Source organism: Temnothorax curvispinosus, unplaced genomic scaffold (genome assembly GCF_003070985.1).
Source record: "Temnothorax curvispinosus isolate PA1 unplaced genomic scaffold, ASM307098v1 QBEX01010178.1, whole genome shotgun sequence".
NCBI lineage: Eukaryota > Metazoa > Arthropoda > Insecta > Hymenoptera > Formicidae > Temnothorax > Temnothorax curvispinosus.
This window is the reverse complement of record NW_020219958.1, coordinates 224970-242000: the sequence shown is the minus strand read 5'-3', so window position 1 is coordinate 242000 and position 17031 is coordinate 224970. Positions and strand designations below refer to the sequence as shown.

Sequence of the window (17031 nt, the reverse complement as noted above, 5' to 3'; positions counted from 1 at the left end):
GTCGCGCGAATGCACGCTGCAAACGTAACGATGCAAGAGAAACGATCATTCCCAATAGGAACATAAATTTCAGGGGCACTTGCGCTCATACCGAGTTAGATTCAAGAACGGTGTACAGCTCTCTGCAATGAAGCATCCATCGTCTGAACTCCGCACGCGGACAGACAGAATTATCAACCCCCAAAGGGTCGTAATTCCCGTAGCTGCCGCGTAGGATGTATCGCCCAGTGAGAGATATATATACAGGGGATTGATACGCTATACGCGTATACGGTATCAGGATACGTATAGACGATGGACGCACACTGCCCGATCCGAGACGCAACCTGTTACAATCGCCGTCGTTTCTTTTAATTAATTGATCCTAATGATCAGACTGATAAGTATCAGTCTGACGTAAGCCCGCATTTGCATTTGATTTGCGTAATTTTCGCCGACGACGAACAAAATGTAGGTATATCGGAGATAAACCAGGCGCGATACAAGAAGATAGTTTTCGAGCGGAAACAAAGAGATGTCTTGATAAACTCTATCACCTCTTGAGACGCCGTATCTGTTTTTCGTCTCCATGGGACGACGCGAGTATGGAAGAAAAATGCTTCGGGATAAAATAAAAGTCGTATTTGGTAGAGAAGGGTAGTGGCGTGACAGCGCTCACGAGGGATGCTCGATTTAACCTTACTACAGTAAGGAAGAGGAATCGATGGCTCGCACACATTCAGAGGATAAATCCTCGATAAGCAGGAGGACAACCTCCGCTTGAGCCAATAAGAAGAAGAACGAAAATACGCTCTCGCCCTTAGCGATTTAACTCTTATTTCCATTGTAGCGCACGTGATTGTGATAAGATCAGCATTCAGGGAACGACGCGTTTATCTCAATAGGACGTAACCTTTATCACCTACTAGGAAATGATCGGTGTCGTGTTGAACGAAGTCGAGGTCATTAACTGTACGATTATCTATATTCCGGATATTCCCGAGAACATCGTAATCAATAGCTAAGAAAACCGTCGTTGTAATAATATAAAACTATAACGGTCGAAGAGAAATGTTTTGATTAAAAATCCCTCACTTTTCCAATATAGCTTTTACATTTACAAATCGTCACAACAAGCAAGTGCGTGAGAGAATCGGGGAAAAGCCGTAAGAAGAAATAGAAAGATCAAGTTGAAATAATATATGTAGACTTTCATCTCAGAGAGAATAAATCCCCCCGAAAAGATTTTCTTGTTCTCTATCTCAGGCACGCGCATTTTTCGTATACGAATCACTCAGAAGCGCATATATATGTTAAAGGATAAAACTAAGCACGGAACAAACACCTTACAAGTGCAATGCAATTTTGCTGGGAATAAACCCTTGTTTGAGTCACGTTTTAGGTCAGGTCACTTCTATGAGGTAATCTAACATGTGGGTAATGTAACATTTTCCAAAGTGCTGAGTGCAACTCGAGCTGCTTACCGAAATCCCTTTTAGTAAATACGGTGGTAAATACGGCACAATCCTGTTATTGTAATTTAACGTTATAGTTTATTTTATTAACCTAAATTCGATCCCCCTAATGGAAATTTGATTTGTGGAACTCTATCGCTAAAAGATGTCTTATGTTACGTGTGTAAATTACTGTGCCAAATGAGAGATGCCTTGAAAACAAGATGTTGAGAGAAACAATTAATTCGCAAGTTTTTTAATAAATTCTATAATATACTTAAAAAGTCTCATTTGCAGTAGAGTTGAGATTATGACGTTCCTCTGGAACGATCTTATCCATTTGTCTCGCGAATGTGCCGCAACGAGGAGCAAACGGGGAGAAATGCAGCGTGAGGGGACGAAGGCTGCGAGGAAGGCAGGAGGCGAAATGGTGGCATTCCATCTTGCACCGCGAAGACAATATTGCTCAAAAGACGCCTTTAAAAGTTCGGTAATAGAAGGCACTATCTTCGCGAATGACACTGCGCGTGGTGCGCACGGCATTCAGCTTTTCCTCCTATTTCCTACTTTCTTCTTCTCGTCTATTCGTCGAGCATCCGCCGAGCTCTCCTCCCGTCCCAAAGCATCGTACCGATCCACACGCATCCACCTCGTCGACGCTCTAAAGACGCCAAATCGGAACTCCACCGACCGCCCCGAGCCATGAATCTTAAAAATTGGCTGTACGCGCATCGCTTTCCACAATCGGTCTCCACGTCACGCGTATACAGTACAGATCTCTTTTTCGTTTGTTCGTTCCTCTTACGAATTTAATCAAACTATTTGACAATTTTTTTTTCATCCTTACTCGTTCAGAGGCATTGAACAAAATTATAAATGCAGATTAATTACGAAATCCTTATTATGAGCGGTCAAAATGTTCATTATACGTCAAAATGAATAAAGTATCAAGAAATAGCTGATGTACGCGATTGCGTGCATCAGATGCATAAATTTACATGAATAATACAAATATAATATTATGTAGTACAAGCGTATTAAGCCGTCGATACAATGAATATAAATAATAGCATCAAGCTTGTAATATCGCTTGATTGAGCACATACCAGTTAATAACATAATTAAATCGGTATCGCGTAATATTATTAAAATTAAATATGCTTCAAAATGTTAATAAAAAAGAAAAAACCTCTCGGGAATAAATTTATCGGCCAAGAAAATAATGCGCCATTGGATTTTATCGACAATATGCGCAGCGTTGCGTATTAACAAAATTCGCTTCGCAGTTTTACACCACTAAGTTTCGTTCAATGTATACCGCGGAGACGGTTGCATAATATGGCGCAGCCTGTAGCACGGTAATGCCATTACTAACCATCCAGCAAAGCTTCAAGAGCCACTAGGCCCGCGGCGGGCATTAATTTTTCTCACCGCGCCCAAACCTACTCCGACGTTATTTACCGGAGCGAAACCGAGAAAAACGAGGTAGTAGTCGCGGGGAGAGAGAGAGAGCCCGGTTGCTGCATCGGTCGAGAACAACGCCGCCGGCCAACCGCGAGACGAGCGACGTGAAACGTTGCTGGAAAGGGCCTTCTGCCATTTCGTAAATCAGCCTGGCGAGCTAAAAGCTTTGCCTGAAGTCGTTGCACCATGAAAAGATCTAATGCGCGTCGCCGTGCGGTGCGCCAAGCTGCTCCCGGTATGACCAGAAAAACATCATCGCGGAAATTCGCGTCGGTTATCTATATATATATATTTTTTTGTTATATTTTATTTTGACGTTAATATCACACAAATGCTACTCACTGCGTGAGCGGAAAACTCATACGTCAATATCGGCGGTATTGCATCATGTATCAGAAACTCGGCATTCAATTCTGATCCAATTACATCTTGTACGCGCCGCTGCAAAATTCGCCTCATATGCGCTATTCGCATCTAATCACGTGTTCCGCGTATTTTCCGCGGAGAATATTAATTATCTGTTACTTTCGACGCGAAGCTGTAATAAAGAAAGTTGCCTTCTCTAGTATTCCGTTAAAGCCAACCAGGTGTGGCTAATAGAACTTAAATGGAATTAAAACTCATGTTAAACATTAAAAGTTTATTAATTTTTAATTTAACCATATTAACGCCCTTTTTGCTTCTAACTTTGAATTTTATTTCGTTAAAATGTAACAAACTTTGGAAAGTCTACTAATTATTACACGGTTAATCACTTAAATTTACTGCACATTATAGAGTCTTTCTCAAATACTATTTAAATTAACCATTTTCAGTATACGAATATACTTATAGAATGCCATACATTTACCGTATGATATTTTAAATAATGTATCTTGGAGATTAGAGTCGAAATTCGAAAATAGAAATATCGAGAAAAATGCAAGTTACAAATTTTTTAATTAAGAGGAATCAACATACGCGATTTTTAATTAAAAGGAAAATGAATTGTTGCTGTAGATAAGAAACGATAGCGTTCACTTCGTCGCTACCATGTTACGAGAGATAATATCGCGACACGAGAAATTGCTCGCATCACTATCTACCGATTCGAATCTCTTGAATTCCAATAACAAATAAATAAATTACACGGAATACCTGCTTTGACTGAAATGATTGCCTTGATACGCAGTTAATTGATCGAGTTGGACGGTAATTGTCACTTGTACATGAGAAACAGTAACGTTTACTCGTGTCCATCACATTTAGGAGAAATAATATCGCTGTGGCAATGCAATGCCGCGAGTTTCATTGCGCATATGATAACGTGCCTTGATATGCAGCAACGCGGCGATTTTTTGTTTACGCACATACGATTGTCTGTGGAAAACAGCTCGATACTTGTTTTCCACAAATTTCAAGCTTGATGTCGCCTGTTACGCGGCAATATTATTCCTCGTAACATGGTCGCGACAAGTGAACGTTGTCGTTTTCCTATCTACAAATAGCAATTACTATTCTTGTTGATCAGCTAAATATCAGGTCGACAATCGTTCATTAAAGCAGTTACTGTTTCATTGCGATAATCCTTTTTTTTTATTTGTAGCATCCGTGCAGCTTTCTCGCTGTGATATTTAAACGTATTTTCTGTTTGAGAGAGCGGGAGTGATGTACAAATCGTCGGATCAAATCGTTTCAGTAACGTAGAGTCGTAACACATCGCGATTATGTATTAATAATTACTTTAAAGAGAACAGAAAATCTATTTGATAAAGTATTAAATATTAAGGTCGGTGTGCTATCATTCACACGCTGAGGCTCGAATAGGCAAGCGCCTGCCGCTCTGTGTGTCGTCATTTCTCAAAACACGATCGTTCTTTACAATTAACAACTATGGATAGTTAACGTCCGCAACGAGTGAATCGTGTCGCGGCATTTATCGAAACAGATATATATGTATCTGGCGTGGTTTACAATTTATAGCGTAAGCGTACTTTCTCCACGTCATTTTTCCGCCGCCAAGTATATATGTGTTATGTTATAGAATTAAAATCAAGAGTGTTGTTTTTAAAACGTCGCGCGTAGTTGTCGTAAGTCTGCAGTTACTACATACGCAATAATTAACTGTCATTTCGCGAGTGAGTGTTGTTTGAACGCAACGGAGGAACTTGGGAAGTGAAGGTCTGAGAGATATCGATGGACGGCGCGGAGCAACCATGGGAGTAATTCGTTAATTATCATTTTGCTTGTTGCTTACGGAATACGTAACAATAATAATTAATAAAATAATAAACAATTAATTGTTTATTATTTTATTAATTATTATTGTTTATTTTCTATTATTATTATTATTTCATGTACGCGATTATATTTTGAAATATTAATTATTTTCGATGCGCTGTGTGTGTGTTAATTCGGATATATTTGCATTTTATATGTAGTTCAACGTAGTTTACTGCAACTCCGCTGTTGCACAATGTATCAGTCATGACTAACAAAAAAAAAGTTTTTTTATTTTAATCTGGAGTAGTGGATCTGTGTGTGAAGACTTCTTGTGTCAAAATAAGATTTAAGATGTACGTAGATTCCATATAAATATCAAGTTTTTAAAAATAAAAAATAAATTATCTTGAATTAAATAGATTAATTTTAATCGTTAATATTTAACTCTGGATTTTTTTATAAAAAAGAAATTATCTCCATATACAAATATAAAAATATATGGTCGCCCGACCATCGTTGCGAACTAGCTCTTACTTGCCTTTGTTTGTATATTTATTGTTGTTGAAAGCTTTATCCTTGATATAAAAATATACATATTTTTATCTCTTACATTTTCGGATAATCAGACTATATATAGATGAGCCTTTCAGACAATACATAATTGAGAGCATCACAAAGATATAATAAATTAATAATATTACTTGAGCATTTTTAGCGTGGCAAATATATTATACTGATTCAACTTTCAATTTCAGATTAATAAATAAAAAAAAGAGAAAAAAATAAAATAAAATTATAACATAGAGTGCAGTTTTAAAATATAAAATTTGTATTTAAATATCTTAATAATGTTCATATTTTATGGAGGAGAGGAAAATGGACATTAAACGGTTTTTGTATATATCTATATGTGAAACAAATAAATATATTAAAGAGAACAGAAAAATAAATATAAAGAGAACAGAAAATCTATTTGATAAAATATCAAATATTTCTCAACAGAAGTATTAATTTTTATAAAATAAAAATAAAATACGATAGAAAAAAATTGTTAATATTTAAACTTATAATTTTATATTTTCTTTTTTCCTTTTCTTAAATATTATTAAAACAAAATTTGTGGTACGTGTTTGGTCTCGCTCAATTTTCCCAGAGTTCAATGTATACAAATTAGTGCAATAAAAATATTTATCTTTTCAATGTATACACATATAACACATTATAAGCAGATAAAAATATAAGAAATATTTTATAACTATACAGGTTATATTCTTCTTAATTCATTTAATAAAAATTACGCTAATGCTTAATAATTGAGTGTATTCTTACAATGTGCTAACTTAATTTTAATCTTTTAAAATTTTTCTATCGATAATCACACTTTGTATCATTTAAAATAAAATAAAATGAAGTAAGAATCAATAAATATTTCATCGCGGCAAACAGAATATTTTATAAATTATCTCTGAAATAATTAATCAGTTATTTATATTCAGTTACATAAAAAATTCAGTTATATTTATATAAAAAATACTCGATATAATCCCGAAATATAATATCAACGTATCGTATTAAAATAATTCCAATAATATGTCATCAATATATTAATTAGAGATCTTGATTTATAAATATTATCGATACTATAAAAATCTATAACAAATACAACATTAATAATTAACTTTGTCACTTATATTTCGAAAACTTACGATCTCAACATTTTTGTATCAAGAATTTTTACTTTAATTAATCTCCAAAATGTTCTATCTATTATATTGTATAAAATATTGTACGATGTAGAAAAATGTGTGGAATATCTAGACAAAGACACCACACAAATTAGTTGCAAGTAGAATCAAATCTGAATTTATTGCTGTGTCATCAGTTATTCATCTTCTTCGTACCAATTTATCTTGTGCTCTCCTGATAACTTATATTCGTGTTCTCATTATTGAGAAACATAATCCCCCACTTCTCGTAATAAATAGCTGGCATATCTACTTCGCGAAGTATGCTAGCGATCACGGTCGATTATTCTCCCCGACTATTGTTCTTCGTAGTTTCTCTGCATATTGTTTTCGTTTATACCTTGGAGAGTATTAACAATGCACTCGGTGTAGTTGCATCTCCCACGAGAATCAATCGTAGTTTCACAGCGTAAGCGAGTACCGTACATTCGCACAGATGCATACTGATTGTTTCAGCTATGTTTAAATGTAATATTCCGAGTATATAATCTGAAGATATGTATAACTTTGTTAATTCGTATATATTCGTATATTTCAATGAATTTATATTAAAAGTAAATATGTATATCTTTTCAATTGTTTGCCACATTGTCACGTTGTGAAGCTAAATTAATTTTATTGCCCTGAGTGCCGTAAAGCGCATATGCACGCATTTTTTATAGTAAACGTTACGTACGCTACAGATGAATGCACGCATATGCGCTTTACGGAATCTAGAGTAAAAATCAAGCTAAAATGCAAAACAATTCTCTGTACGCGGGACTCTCTTTGCAAACCTATTTCTACCCCTTTACAGAAGAATATCTATATGCATATGTACATGTGATTCAATACGAGGAAAAAATGTAGTTTGTGTATGCACATGCGTTTTTAATGCGAAAAAAAAATAGAATATGGACAAAAAGATAGGTAATCGTCGCGGCACCGTTCAACCATTACACGGACGCGTTTCTACCGACAACGCTATCAATCCACGAACGAACGAGTTAGGAATGCGCGATATATCCTACTCGTTTACACGTGTATGCATCATATTCGCATCTCGTGCATATGCGTGCGCGCTCATGCATTTATTTATGGAAGATTCCGGAGAGTCGACGGGGGCCAGATGCGCGAGGCCACGACAAAATCACGCTAGTTCCGAACGACACAGCTATCGCCACGAGAGAAGACTCAATTTACATACGCAACTTTTGCAGTTTAACGGCAAATACGCGCAGCCATATATATCATACGCGTGGCGAACTCTCAGTCAGTGGAGAGAGACTCTGCGGTTGCTGTTTGCATTTGCGGGAAAGTACTTCCGCTTGCATGCAGCCCGAACTGCTTTAATCCCTGCACTTATTGCATTAGGAATTCTCAATTTTTGTCCATATGAGGTAAAATAGAAAGATACATCGCAATATGTATACAAGATGTTTTTAATATACAACCTTTAATGCACCTGAAAAGGATGTGATTTTCTGTTTAGAAGTCATTTGAGAAGACAGAACAAAATTTTTATTATACTTTACTTTCTCAAAAAGAATAATTTTAAGAATCAACAGATTAACAATATCTTTGTACTATTTTTGACTTATTAGATAATTAAAATAAATTTTAACGATATATCATATGTCATCAAATTCATCTTAATAACTACATATTTAAACAAACAAAATAAAATATTTTATCTATAATAAAACATTTAAAATAATCTACGTCTATACTAAAGAAATTATATATGAAATATAATATATATTTAAATAATTTTTATTGTTTTAATGGAATATTGTATTTTTAAACATATTTTGATGATATATAAGGTAAAGTATTGTCCAGACAAATTCGATGACGTGCAATATCGCTGAAAGCGTTCAAGCTTAAAAAACGTACAACGACGTTATTAATTTTCTAACTTTCAAAGTTAGATTTTCCCGAGATCCGCGAGTTCAGAGACATTTTGTATGTGCGTACCCATCACGGCAAGTTCAAGAGTAAAATCATATTAACGTAATTTTAACCGAGTATAATGAGCGCGATAATTTGATTATATCGCGCTTTTATTACGTGAATATACTTACTTTCATCGATTGCCGGCAGTTGTAGAGTGCTGCTAGTGACTGGCAATCAACGAAGAAAATTAATTAATACGCGTAATAATAACAAAGAGATAAATTCTGAGAGGAGCACTTAAATAAATCGGAACAATGCGAATAATGAGTTTGTTGATTAGGAGAAAATCCGCTTTCGTTAATCTTGTTATTGTTAATTAATAGATGCCGATAGAAGTGACTGATTGATAATTCGCATTGCTGCTGGTACGAGCACTTGTAACGCCCGTGCATGTAGGTAATCGGCGCCGCGTTAATAGATGGTTGTTATTTGGCGCGCGCGATCAAGCGTCTCCATGTGCGACAACGTTAACGAGATATTAAATGATAGCGGTCACACGCAAAGCTGTCGCCAAATGCATGAGTATGGCGGTTACACCCGTGTATTTCAACCATTATAGTTAACGATCGGTTTGTCTGTAGTTGGCAGCTCGACGCTATATCCCTTTCGATCCTTTAATCTTATTTCCATTTTCCCGCGAATAAAACGTTCGTATTTTGTCTCGTCATATTACAGAAAAGACTTAGTTTCTTCGTTTTCAACCTTTCTTGTTGGACGATTACCGAGTAACAAAATCTTTTATTTTATTATAATAAAAAGTATTATTCCCCGCGAACAAAATGTTCATATTTAGACTGGTTGTATCACCAGAAAAGATTTAGTCTCTTCGGTTAAAACCTTTCTTCCTGATTATCGAGTAACAAAATCTTTCATTTTACCACAATGAAAAGTATTATCAAGCTCGGTAATATAGATATAGCGGTATAAAGGTAAAGGAGAGGCAAACTGGAGACGAAACTCATTTCACAGTATCCACGAGTCAGCGAATTAGGATGTATTTTAACGTTGGCCCCTGAGAAATTAGGATCCTCGGTATACTGCCATAGGAATCCCTCCGAGGCAGTCAGTTCGATGTTAAACGCTTGGGCGCGATAATTATACGCTTCTGGGACGCTGCGTGTCCCGTGAATGCGATTAACTCTCGGTATTTCGGCGTCGGACTTAATCTGCACGTTATCATCTAGATTACGCGGCTCGAGAACTAGCCGTGCGTCCCAAATCTCAATCTTCCGTGATTTGCCAACTCGATTTGCCGCGCGTTCGAATATTGAATAATGCGCATACGAAATGGTTGAATGAACAAATTTGCAGGAAAGAGAGGATTTGAGGATATATATCGTTGTTAATGCATATCTCCTTCTAAATTGTGCGCTGAGGCTTGATATAATTCTTTTTTTTTTCTTTGCCTATTGATACGTCCGCTTCGTCTCATTTGCATACTGCAATTTTAATATCGTATGCGAAGATACTATATACGCGAGGCCGTAAAGGCGGGAAATTTTAACGCGCAGAAATCTGGCGTGAAATGTTCAACCGAAGGCTTGATAAAATTGCGCCGACACAAAAACTGCTCGAACTCGTCAGCGCGCGCCGCGCCGTCGCAATGAGCTTTCCAATGTTCTCGCATTCCTCTTTATTTGGAACGCTAATGCACCTATAACCGGTTTCCCGTGAGAATTACAGTGCAGTCGAACAAAATTCCAAACGGAAAATCGCAAGCTCGCGTGCTTATATAGCTACAACGTCTGCCGTTTTAATGGACGCTCGCGTTAATAATGCCGCTGATGTAAGCACTTTCCGAGTTTACCGCGCTACGACTCTCGGTAAGAATCCCTAACATCGAATACGATAAGCGGCAGAGAACGATAACAGCCATTAGGAAAGATAAAGCGTCCGCATCGCGATAGTACTAAGGCATCCGAAAATTACCCGGTATAACAAGCGCAATTGCGAGCGCTGTTAGGACGCTGTTTATCGAGACTTGAATTTTCCCTTGCGTGAAAAACCGTGGTTTCAGTTACTTAAAGTTCGATCTTGTCGCGCGCGGTCGACCGAGGACGAAAATTTACCATCACGCCGGTAAAACGGCGGAACGGCTCGTTTATACAGCATTACGAAGCATAATCTAACGCTATTACGAAGTGGTAAGAAAAACGTTGCCGCCTGATGCGGAGGAGGAACTCATTGTTTCACTAGGATAATGTCCCCGCTCACCGTCCTTTTCTTCTCTCTCTCTCTCTCTCCCTCTCTCTCTCTCTCTCTCTCGGTGCCAAAAGATCCACGCCAGGAATTCGTCGATGTAATTTCGCGCGAGCGATAGAGCGACAGGTTGGAATTTGCGCAAGCGTTCTTTTGTCGTCGGCAATATTACTATGACGGATTCTTGGCTATGAACGCAGCCAAGCTATTTCACAGCGAATAAGAACGGATAAGAGATCGTATGATTATTATGGCGATCGATCATATTCGCCATTCAAACTTCGCACGCGAATAGGATATATAACACCAGAATCGATACTACAATTCTTTAATACCTTCTCCAGCACGATTGCTACAATCGCTCGTTTAAAAAGTGTAGCGTATAGTTCTAACATTTCAACAGCTTCTGATTCGAGAATCTATTATTGATGAAGAAATATGACGAAATATCGAAATATCACACTGGGCTAACGGAAAATTTAGTGCAATCCGCTCTCCACTCTAGTGAGAATTACGGCTTTTGGATACACCATAATGAGAATGGGGAAAAGGATCGAGAAGAACGAAGAAAGAAGAATCGACTGTTGGGGGAGTAAAGTAAACTTTTCTTTGTAAATAAACGTGACGGGTACCTGCAGACCGGTCGCGACTGTGTAATAAGACCTCGATAGCACCCGGTATTGGCAAGCCTTGATTTATTCCGGCCAACCGAGACGGGAGCGTCGGAACGTGTACGGTAAAGGAAAGCGGGTGGCGACCCGTAGTCGAGTACACGTATCCTTTCTTCTCCGGTCGCGAAAAGCGTGGGATTGCATAAGCTGCCGTTAGAATCCCTATATTCCCCGGCTTTCTCGACTTTATAACGGAACGTTCGTCTGCGAATGTGGTCGTCGTCGTCGTCGTCGTAGAAAGACCAATCCCAAAAATCCCGCGTCGCACGTACAACCCTCGAAAAGCGACGTTCCCGATCGACTTCGTTCCCGATCTAATCGCTTGAATATTCTTCCCGGCATGGCAGCCTCTCGGTAGTCGGATGCAATACATATCGCATCTATGCGAAAATTTCGCCATTTCTAAGCCACATCAGGATCGGCATATCCTTTCTTGGATATTAAGTGAATATAGAATGAAAGCCACGTTCGCGAAGAATGTGGTGCAATACGTAGCGCACTAGCTTCTTCGCTGACAGGCGATCAATTAGATGATAGCATTAAAAAAGATACGCGGAAATTTTAAAATCTTCTTTATCGTTTTATTTTACAAGCGATCTTTCCATTTCGTATATTAACCGGAACGACGAAGAAACTATCTCTCTCTCCCTCTCTCTCTCTCTCTCTCTGTCTCTTGTATTAATTTCGCGCTCTTTTTGTACTGGGCCGACATCAATCGATGGGCCATTATGGAAATCCGATTAGAATGTGGCCCGAGGCTCGTAAAATTCACAACGGCAAAGCTCAATGTAGACTGGCAGTGAAACGAGAGACTGGGTGCTGGCACAAGCAGTTTACGCCCTCGGAAAAGCCGCCATCGCTCGTGGAATTTAAGTTCCTAACTATTTGAACGTTTGCCAGAAATAAAGCCCCCCCGGACAGTGCCGTCGACCAGGAATTATTTCTTAAGTTCCGTAACGCAACTTTATTTCTGCGTAAGCGCGAGCCTGCTTGCCGATGTTGAAGCGGCATTTAAAGCCGCTATACCTAATAATGAACAACGCGTTGTTTTGGCTCGCGCGCGTAATAACATAAATAGCTCATCGGGAGAAAATGATGACTTTTTGATTAATGGAAGGATAAGAACGAAAGAAAAGTAAAGTCGCGATAATAAATGATGCCGCTGCCTGTCGCAACTTTTACGGGTCATTATAGAAATCTTTGCACGCGCCGATAAGGGCAGAACGGCGAGTAAGCCAGATGTAGAAATGCGCGAGAGAAAATGAAAAAAAGGAAAGGAAAGGGTCGGGAATTCTCGTTCGCTAACGAACGCATCGGTACGTTCTCAAAGGAAATCATTACTCGTGATTTTTTTTCCATTTGTTCAAGAACGAAGTAATAAATTGAGAAAAGTCGTGATACCGCGCAAGATTCGAAGCGAGAGTGCCACAAAGTTTTACGACGCGTAAATCACAGAATAAAAATATAAGGAATGCACATGGAAAGAGATTCGTATTAGAAAATCATATTGGCAAAGGGAACGAAAATATGTCTTGGTCAAGCTGTTCCAGCGTATTCCAAATCCAACTTCTCGAGAGATTCTTAATGTACAAAAGAGAGATCTTCACTAGCCATATCGATACTCGGCCGAAAGTTATGGAAAATGATACGTTTGAACGAACTTTATAACTTAAAACGAAAGCCGAACGATATGTAGGAGAATAATACACCGCAATCGTTCGTTCCACCAGTTGGGTCCGCGAAATATTCCGTTTATTTCACAGAACACAGAATTTATTTCAGCTCTGTACCTGGTATTTCGGTCAGGATATTTCATAACCCTCTATTGCAGCTACGGTGACTGAAAAATATTTCGATATCTGCATATCTATATTGATTTCATCTCTCACGCTGCTATTTCTGTCTCTTTTCTACCCTCGTCTTCTCTCTATCTCTCCATCTTTCGCCACGTACTTCTTATCATCATGTTTCTTTTCCGATGTAGTGCAGTCTAACAAGCGCGCGCGATTTGTCAAATCGAGATTTTACCGGTATATGTACAAGACTACGGTAAAGTATGTATACGAAACTTTAAAATACATCTTATATCCAATTAAATATCTTCCTCCTTGCATATGTCAAAAGGTTTAACTATGTCCACCGTCGTACAGATAGATCCGATTATAATTGAGTTTTAAAAACTTTTTAAAAAAGTAGGAAAGAACAAGTTTTCTTGTATCGACCAATAAAGACGCGAAACTTAACTATCTGCTGAAAAAAGGAATAGCGCATTTCTGAAAAGAGTCAATTTTGAAGCGCTCGTCATCGTAAATTTATACTTTGCGACATATGTCACTCATGCTCGTGATACCGTAATTAATTTACAGTTATTCTGTGTGTATAAATATATATTTTATATATATATATATATAATAGCTCTTATTCAAATATATAAATTTTGAAACTGCAAGTGTTCCAAGTTCTCTTTTCAGCGTGCGCCGGTCTCATTAATCTCGGCCGAACTATTCGCTCAACTATACGTACTGAGGAGCTAAAACCGTCAGGCTATAGAGATATCATCGGACGTTGTAGATGAAAGCCCGAATTTGATCTTCAAAGTGTCTATTAGTCTTACGTCCGTTATTAATCAAATATAGCTGACAACCGCGATATTGCCCGCTATCAATCAATCATTGATAGTCGGCCGAGTCAGTCACGAATTATCCGGTGCAAGCCTGTTATGCATAGATGATAGATGATAATGAGCTTACTACGCGTTAGAACAAGTTACACTCCGGTTATTGAAGTTAAATATCCTACGCACCGCAACTAAAGTAAGACAATGTTGTAACCGGAGCATAGTTCGACGTATTTCTGTATTCTTGATTTTGTTTAACGTACGTGCAACTCGTATATCAGAGACTGGCGCGCAACTGCATTCTCAATAATAAAAGAAAAATACGGACACGCGCGAACGGAAAAAGAGCGAAAGGGTGGGACGAGGGAAAGGGATACGAGTAAGGGATGGGACTCCAATTAAGTGGCGTGGGACGTGGGTGCCACGAGAACATCGTTACAGCATCGAGATCGCCATTATGCCACGAAGAGGACGACCCTAACGACGTGGCTACCGTGATTTATGGTCCAGCGAAAACGCGCCACGGGAGTCACATGGATTATGTATCTACAAAGAGCGACTTTCTACTTTAGCGGTACTTTATAAGAGTAGATTAAGAGAATAATGCACACACATGGCCTTTCATCTTTACCATTAGCATAATTAGCATAATTAGTCCTCTCTCGCGTTAAAATGCGAATACCTACGAATTTACGCGATGCCGAAATAAACGTCACAGCGATTATACCAAAAATATAAAGCTTCGCAAATGATACAAGAATTACAACATAATTGATGATACAAGGGTATCTCCGCATATTCTCATTATTGAATTGTTTAAGCGCGATCTGGAATTATTTTAACGAAAACTGTTTAACACTCGACTTTAAATAATTTTCTAGTTTGTCGACAAATCTAATATACCTACATAATAATAATATATCTTTTCGTATTTTGACTTTTAATATCCGTAGTTTCCGGTAATAGGGACGCGCGGTTTCAAGACAACCTGTACAAACACGGTGATTTAGGAGCCGCAATGCAGTCATCAGATCAAAGTGCATATCGTTAGTATAGTAGTAGGAAATAGCAGCTCCTGATTGCTTCGAGGTTGCCAAGTCCCGGATGGTCAGATGAACACACGCGCAATGACGCGCTCACTTACCTGACACCGCTAGATGGACAGTTCTGATTAATGGTGGATGGGCGCTGACTTGACACTCGTAAAGGCCGGCATCGCGTTCCGTAGCGGAGCGCAGAAGCAATCGCCAGTCATTAGGCTTCTCAAAGGCCAGGGAGAATCTCGAGTCGCTCGCGTACGTGTCGAGGCCAATGGTGAGTAAATGAAGCTCCTCTCCCCGTCTACGCACCCAGGATACCTGTAATAAAAAAGAAGAGAGCAGCGCATGACGCGGTCCATCAGAACTTTCCCCGCGAAACTTTTAATTAAAGAATTGAGTAAAATAATAAGGGATGTAGGAGCATTTTCTTCTTTTCCATTAACAGTTAGTTAAAGTAATAAAATAGAAAACATACATTTCTATCGACACGTTCTTCCCCTGGTCAGCTGCTGGTGACCTCCGAAAATTATTAACTCCAGACTCCGGAAAGTCGCTACTCGCTTCTGAACTTTACACGCGATGTACAAGCGGGTGCAGACAAGGCATATTTATAACGCGGTCGACTTTCGTGAGTGAACGTATAAAAGTAGTCTTGTTCCTTTCGCGAAAGAATGAGAGAGAGAGAGTGTGTGCCAAGAACACTTTGCATAAATCATGCACATCGAAGCTAATGGAACAGTGTGCCATAAAAATACGACCGTATTGCCCGTAAATCAGAGTAAGTTATGCCGTTAACTGCTGTTATCTGACGCGAATATATGTCCGCATTTTAAAACCAATTGTATCGTTCCCCATTCATTAAATTACGAATAGAAGCTTTATGCGCAAAAGAGTTCTGACAGCTTCAATAAACTTAGTCAAGCAGATAAACTCACAAGATGTTTTTGGCATTAATTCCTTTTGTCGTGCCAAGACAGAAAAGTAATCAATGAACATTTTAAAAAAGTTTAAAAAAATCACGCCACGTGCACATGTTCGACAAAAAAAATGTGCGGAAAATATTGTATTAATATGTATTTTAATAAAATAGAAAATACTTAAAAAAAAACATATTAAGAAATATTTTATATATTATATATACATATAATTTTTTATGCATTTAAACCTGTTTTTTAATAAAAGTTATGATTTTAAACATTTGCGTCAACTGGGAATAAAAAGCTTATGTAAAGTATAAAATTAAATTCAGTCACAGTTCCATGCTTCAATATCCAATAAAATACATATAAATATTGTATATTTTGCGCTTATGAATATGTATCTATATAACTATATATTTTAATATAATCGAATCTGTAATATACATTTTTTCAGATAGAAGAATTTTTAAAGGCATAATAAGAAAGCATGATCCATATTAAGTTTATAACATATGTATGTATAATTAAGGAAATAGTTTTTATTAAAAGTAAAAAAAATTTAATAGGAAAAACTTGACCCTGTTATAACAATCCATGGTGTAATATCCTGACTGAACCATAAAAATTGTTGGACTGGAAAAAAATTATTATTAATAACCAGATATTGACGTCCTTTTTACTTTTTTGAAAAGATAATTTTACAAAGCTACATTTTTCTGGTACAAAGTGTGATAAAGAAACTAATTAATGAGAATCCTGTAAAATCTCGCGCATCGATGAACATATTCTGATGATTAATATGACT

General features: G+C 37.7%; 1 protein-coding gene across 7 annotated transcripts in view; it reads right to left on the bottom strand.

Annotated features, from left to right (window-relative positions):
- Positions 1–17031, bottom strand: part of LOC112459860 (peroxidasin-like) — a 124416-nt gene that overhangs the window by 49628 nt on the left and 57757 nt on the right. For all 7 annotated transcript variants that reach the window (XM_025024220.1, XM_025024215.1, XM_025024214.1 and 4 more), the window contains one exon: positions 15411–15624. In XM_025024220.1, the coding sequence (XP_024879988.1) occupies positions 15411–15624 (214 nt within the window). The remainder of the gene's footprint in view (positions 1–15410; positions 15625–17031) is intronic.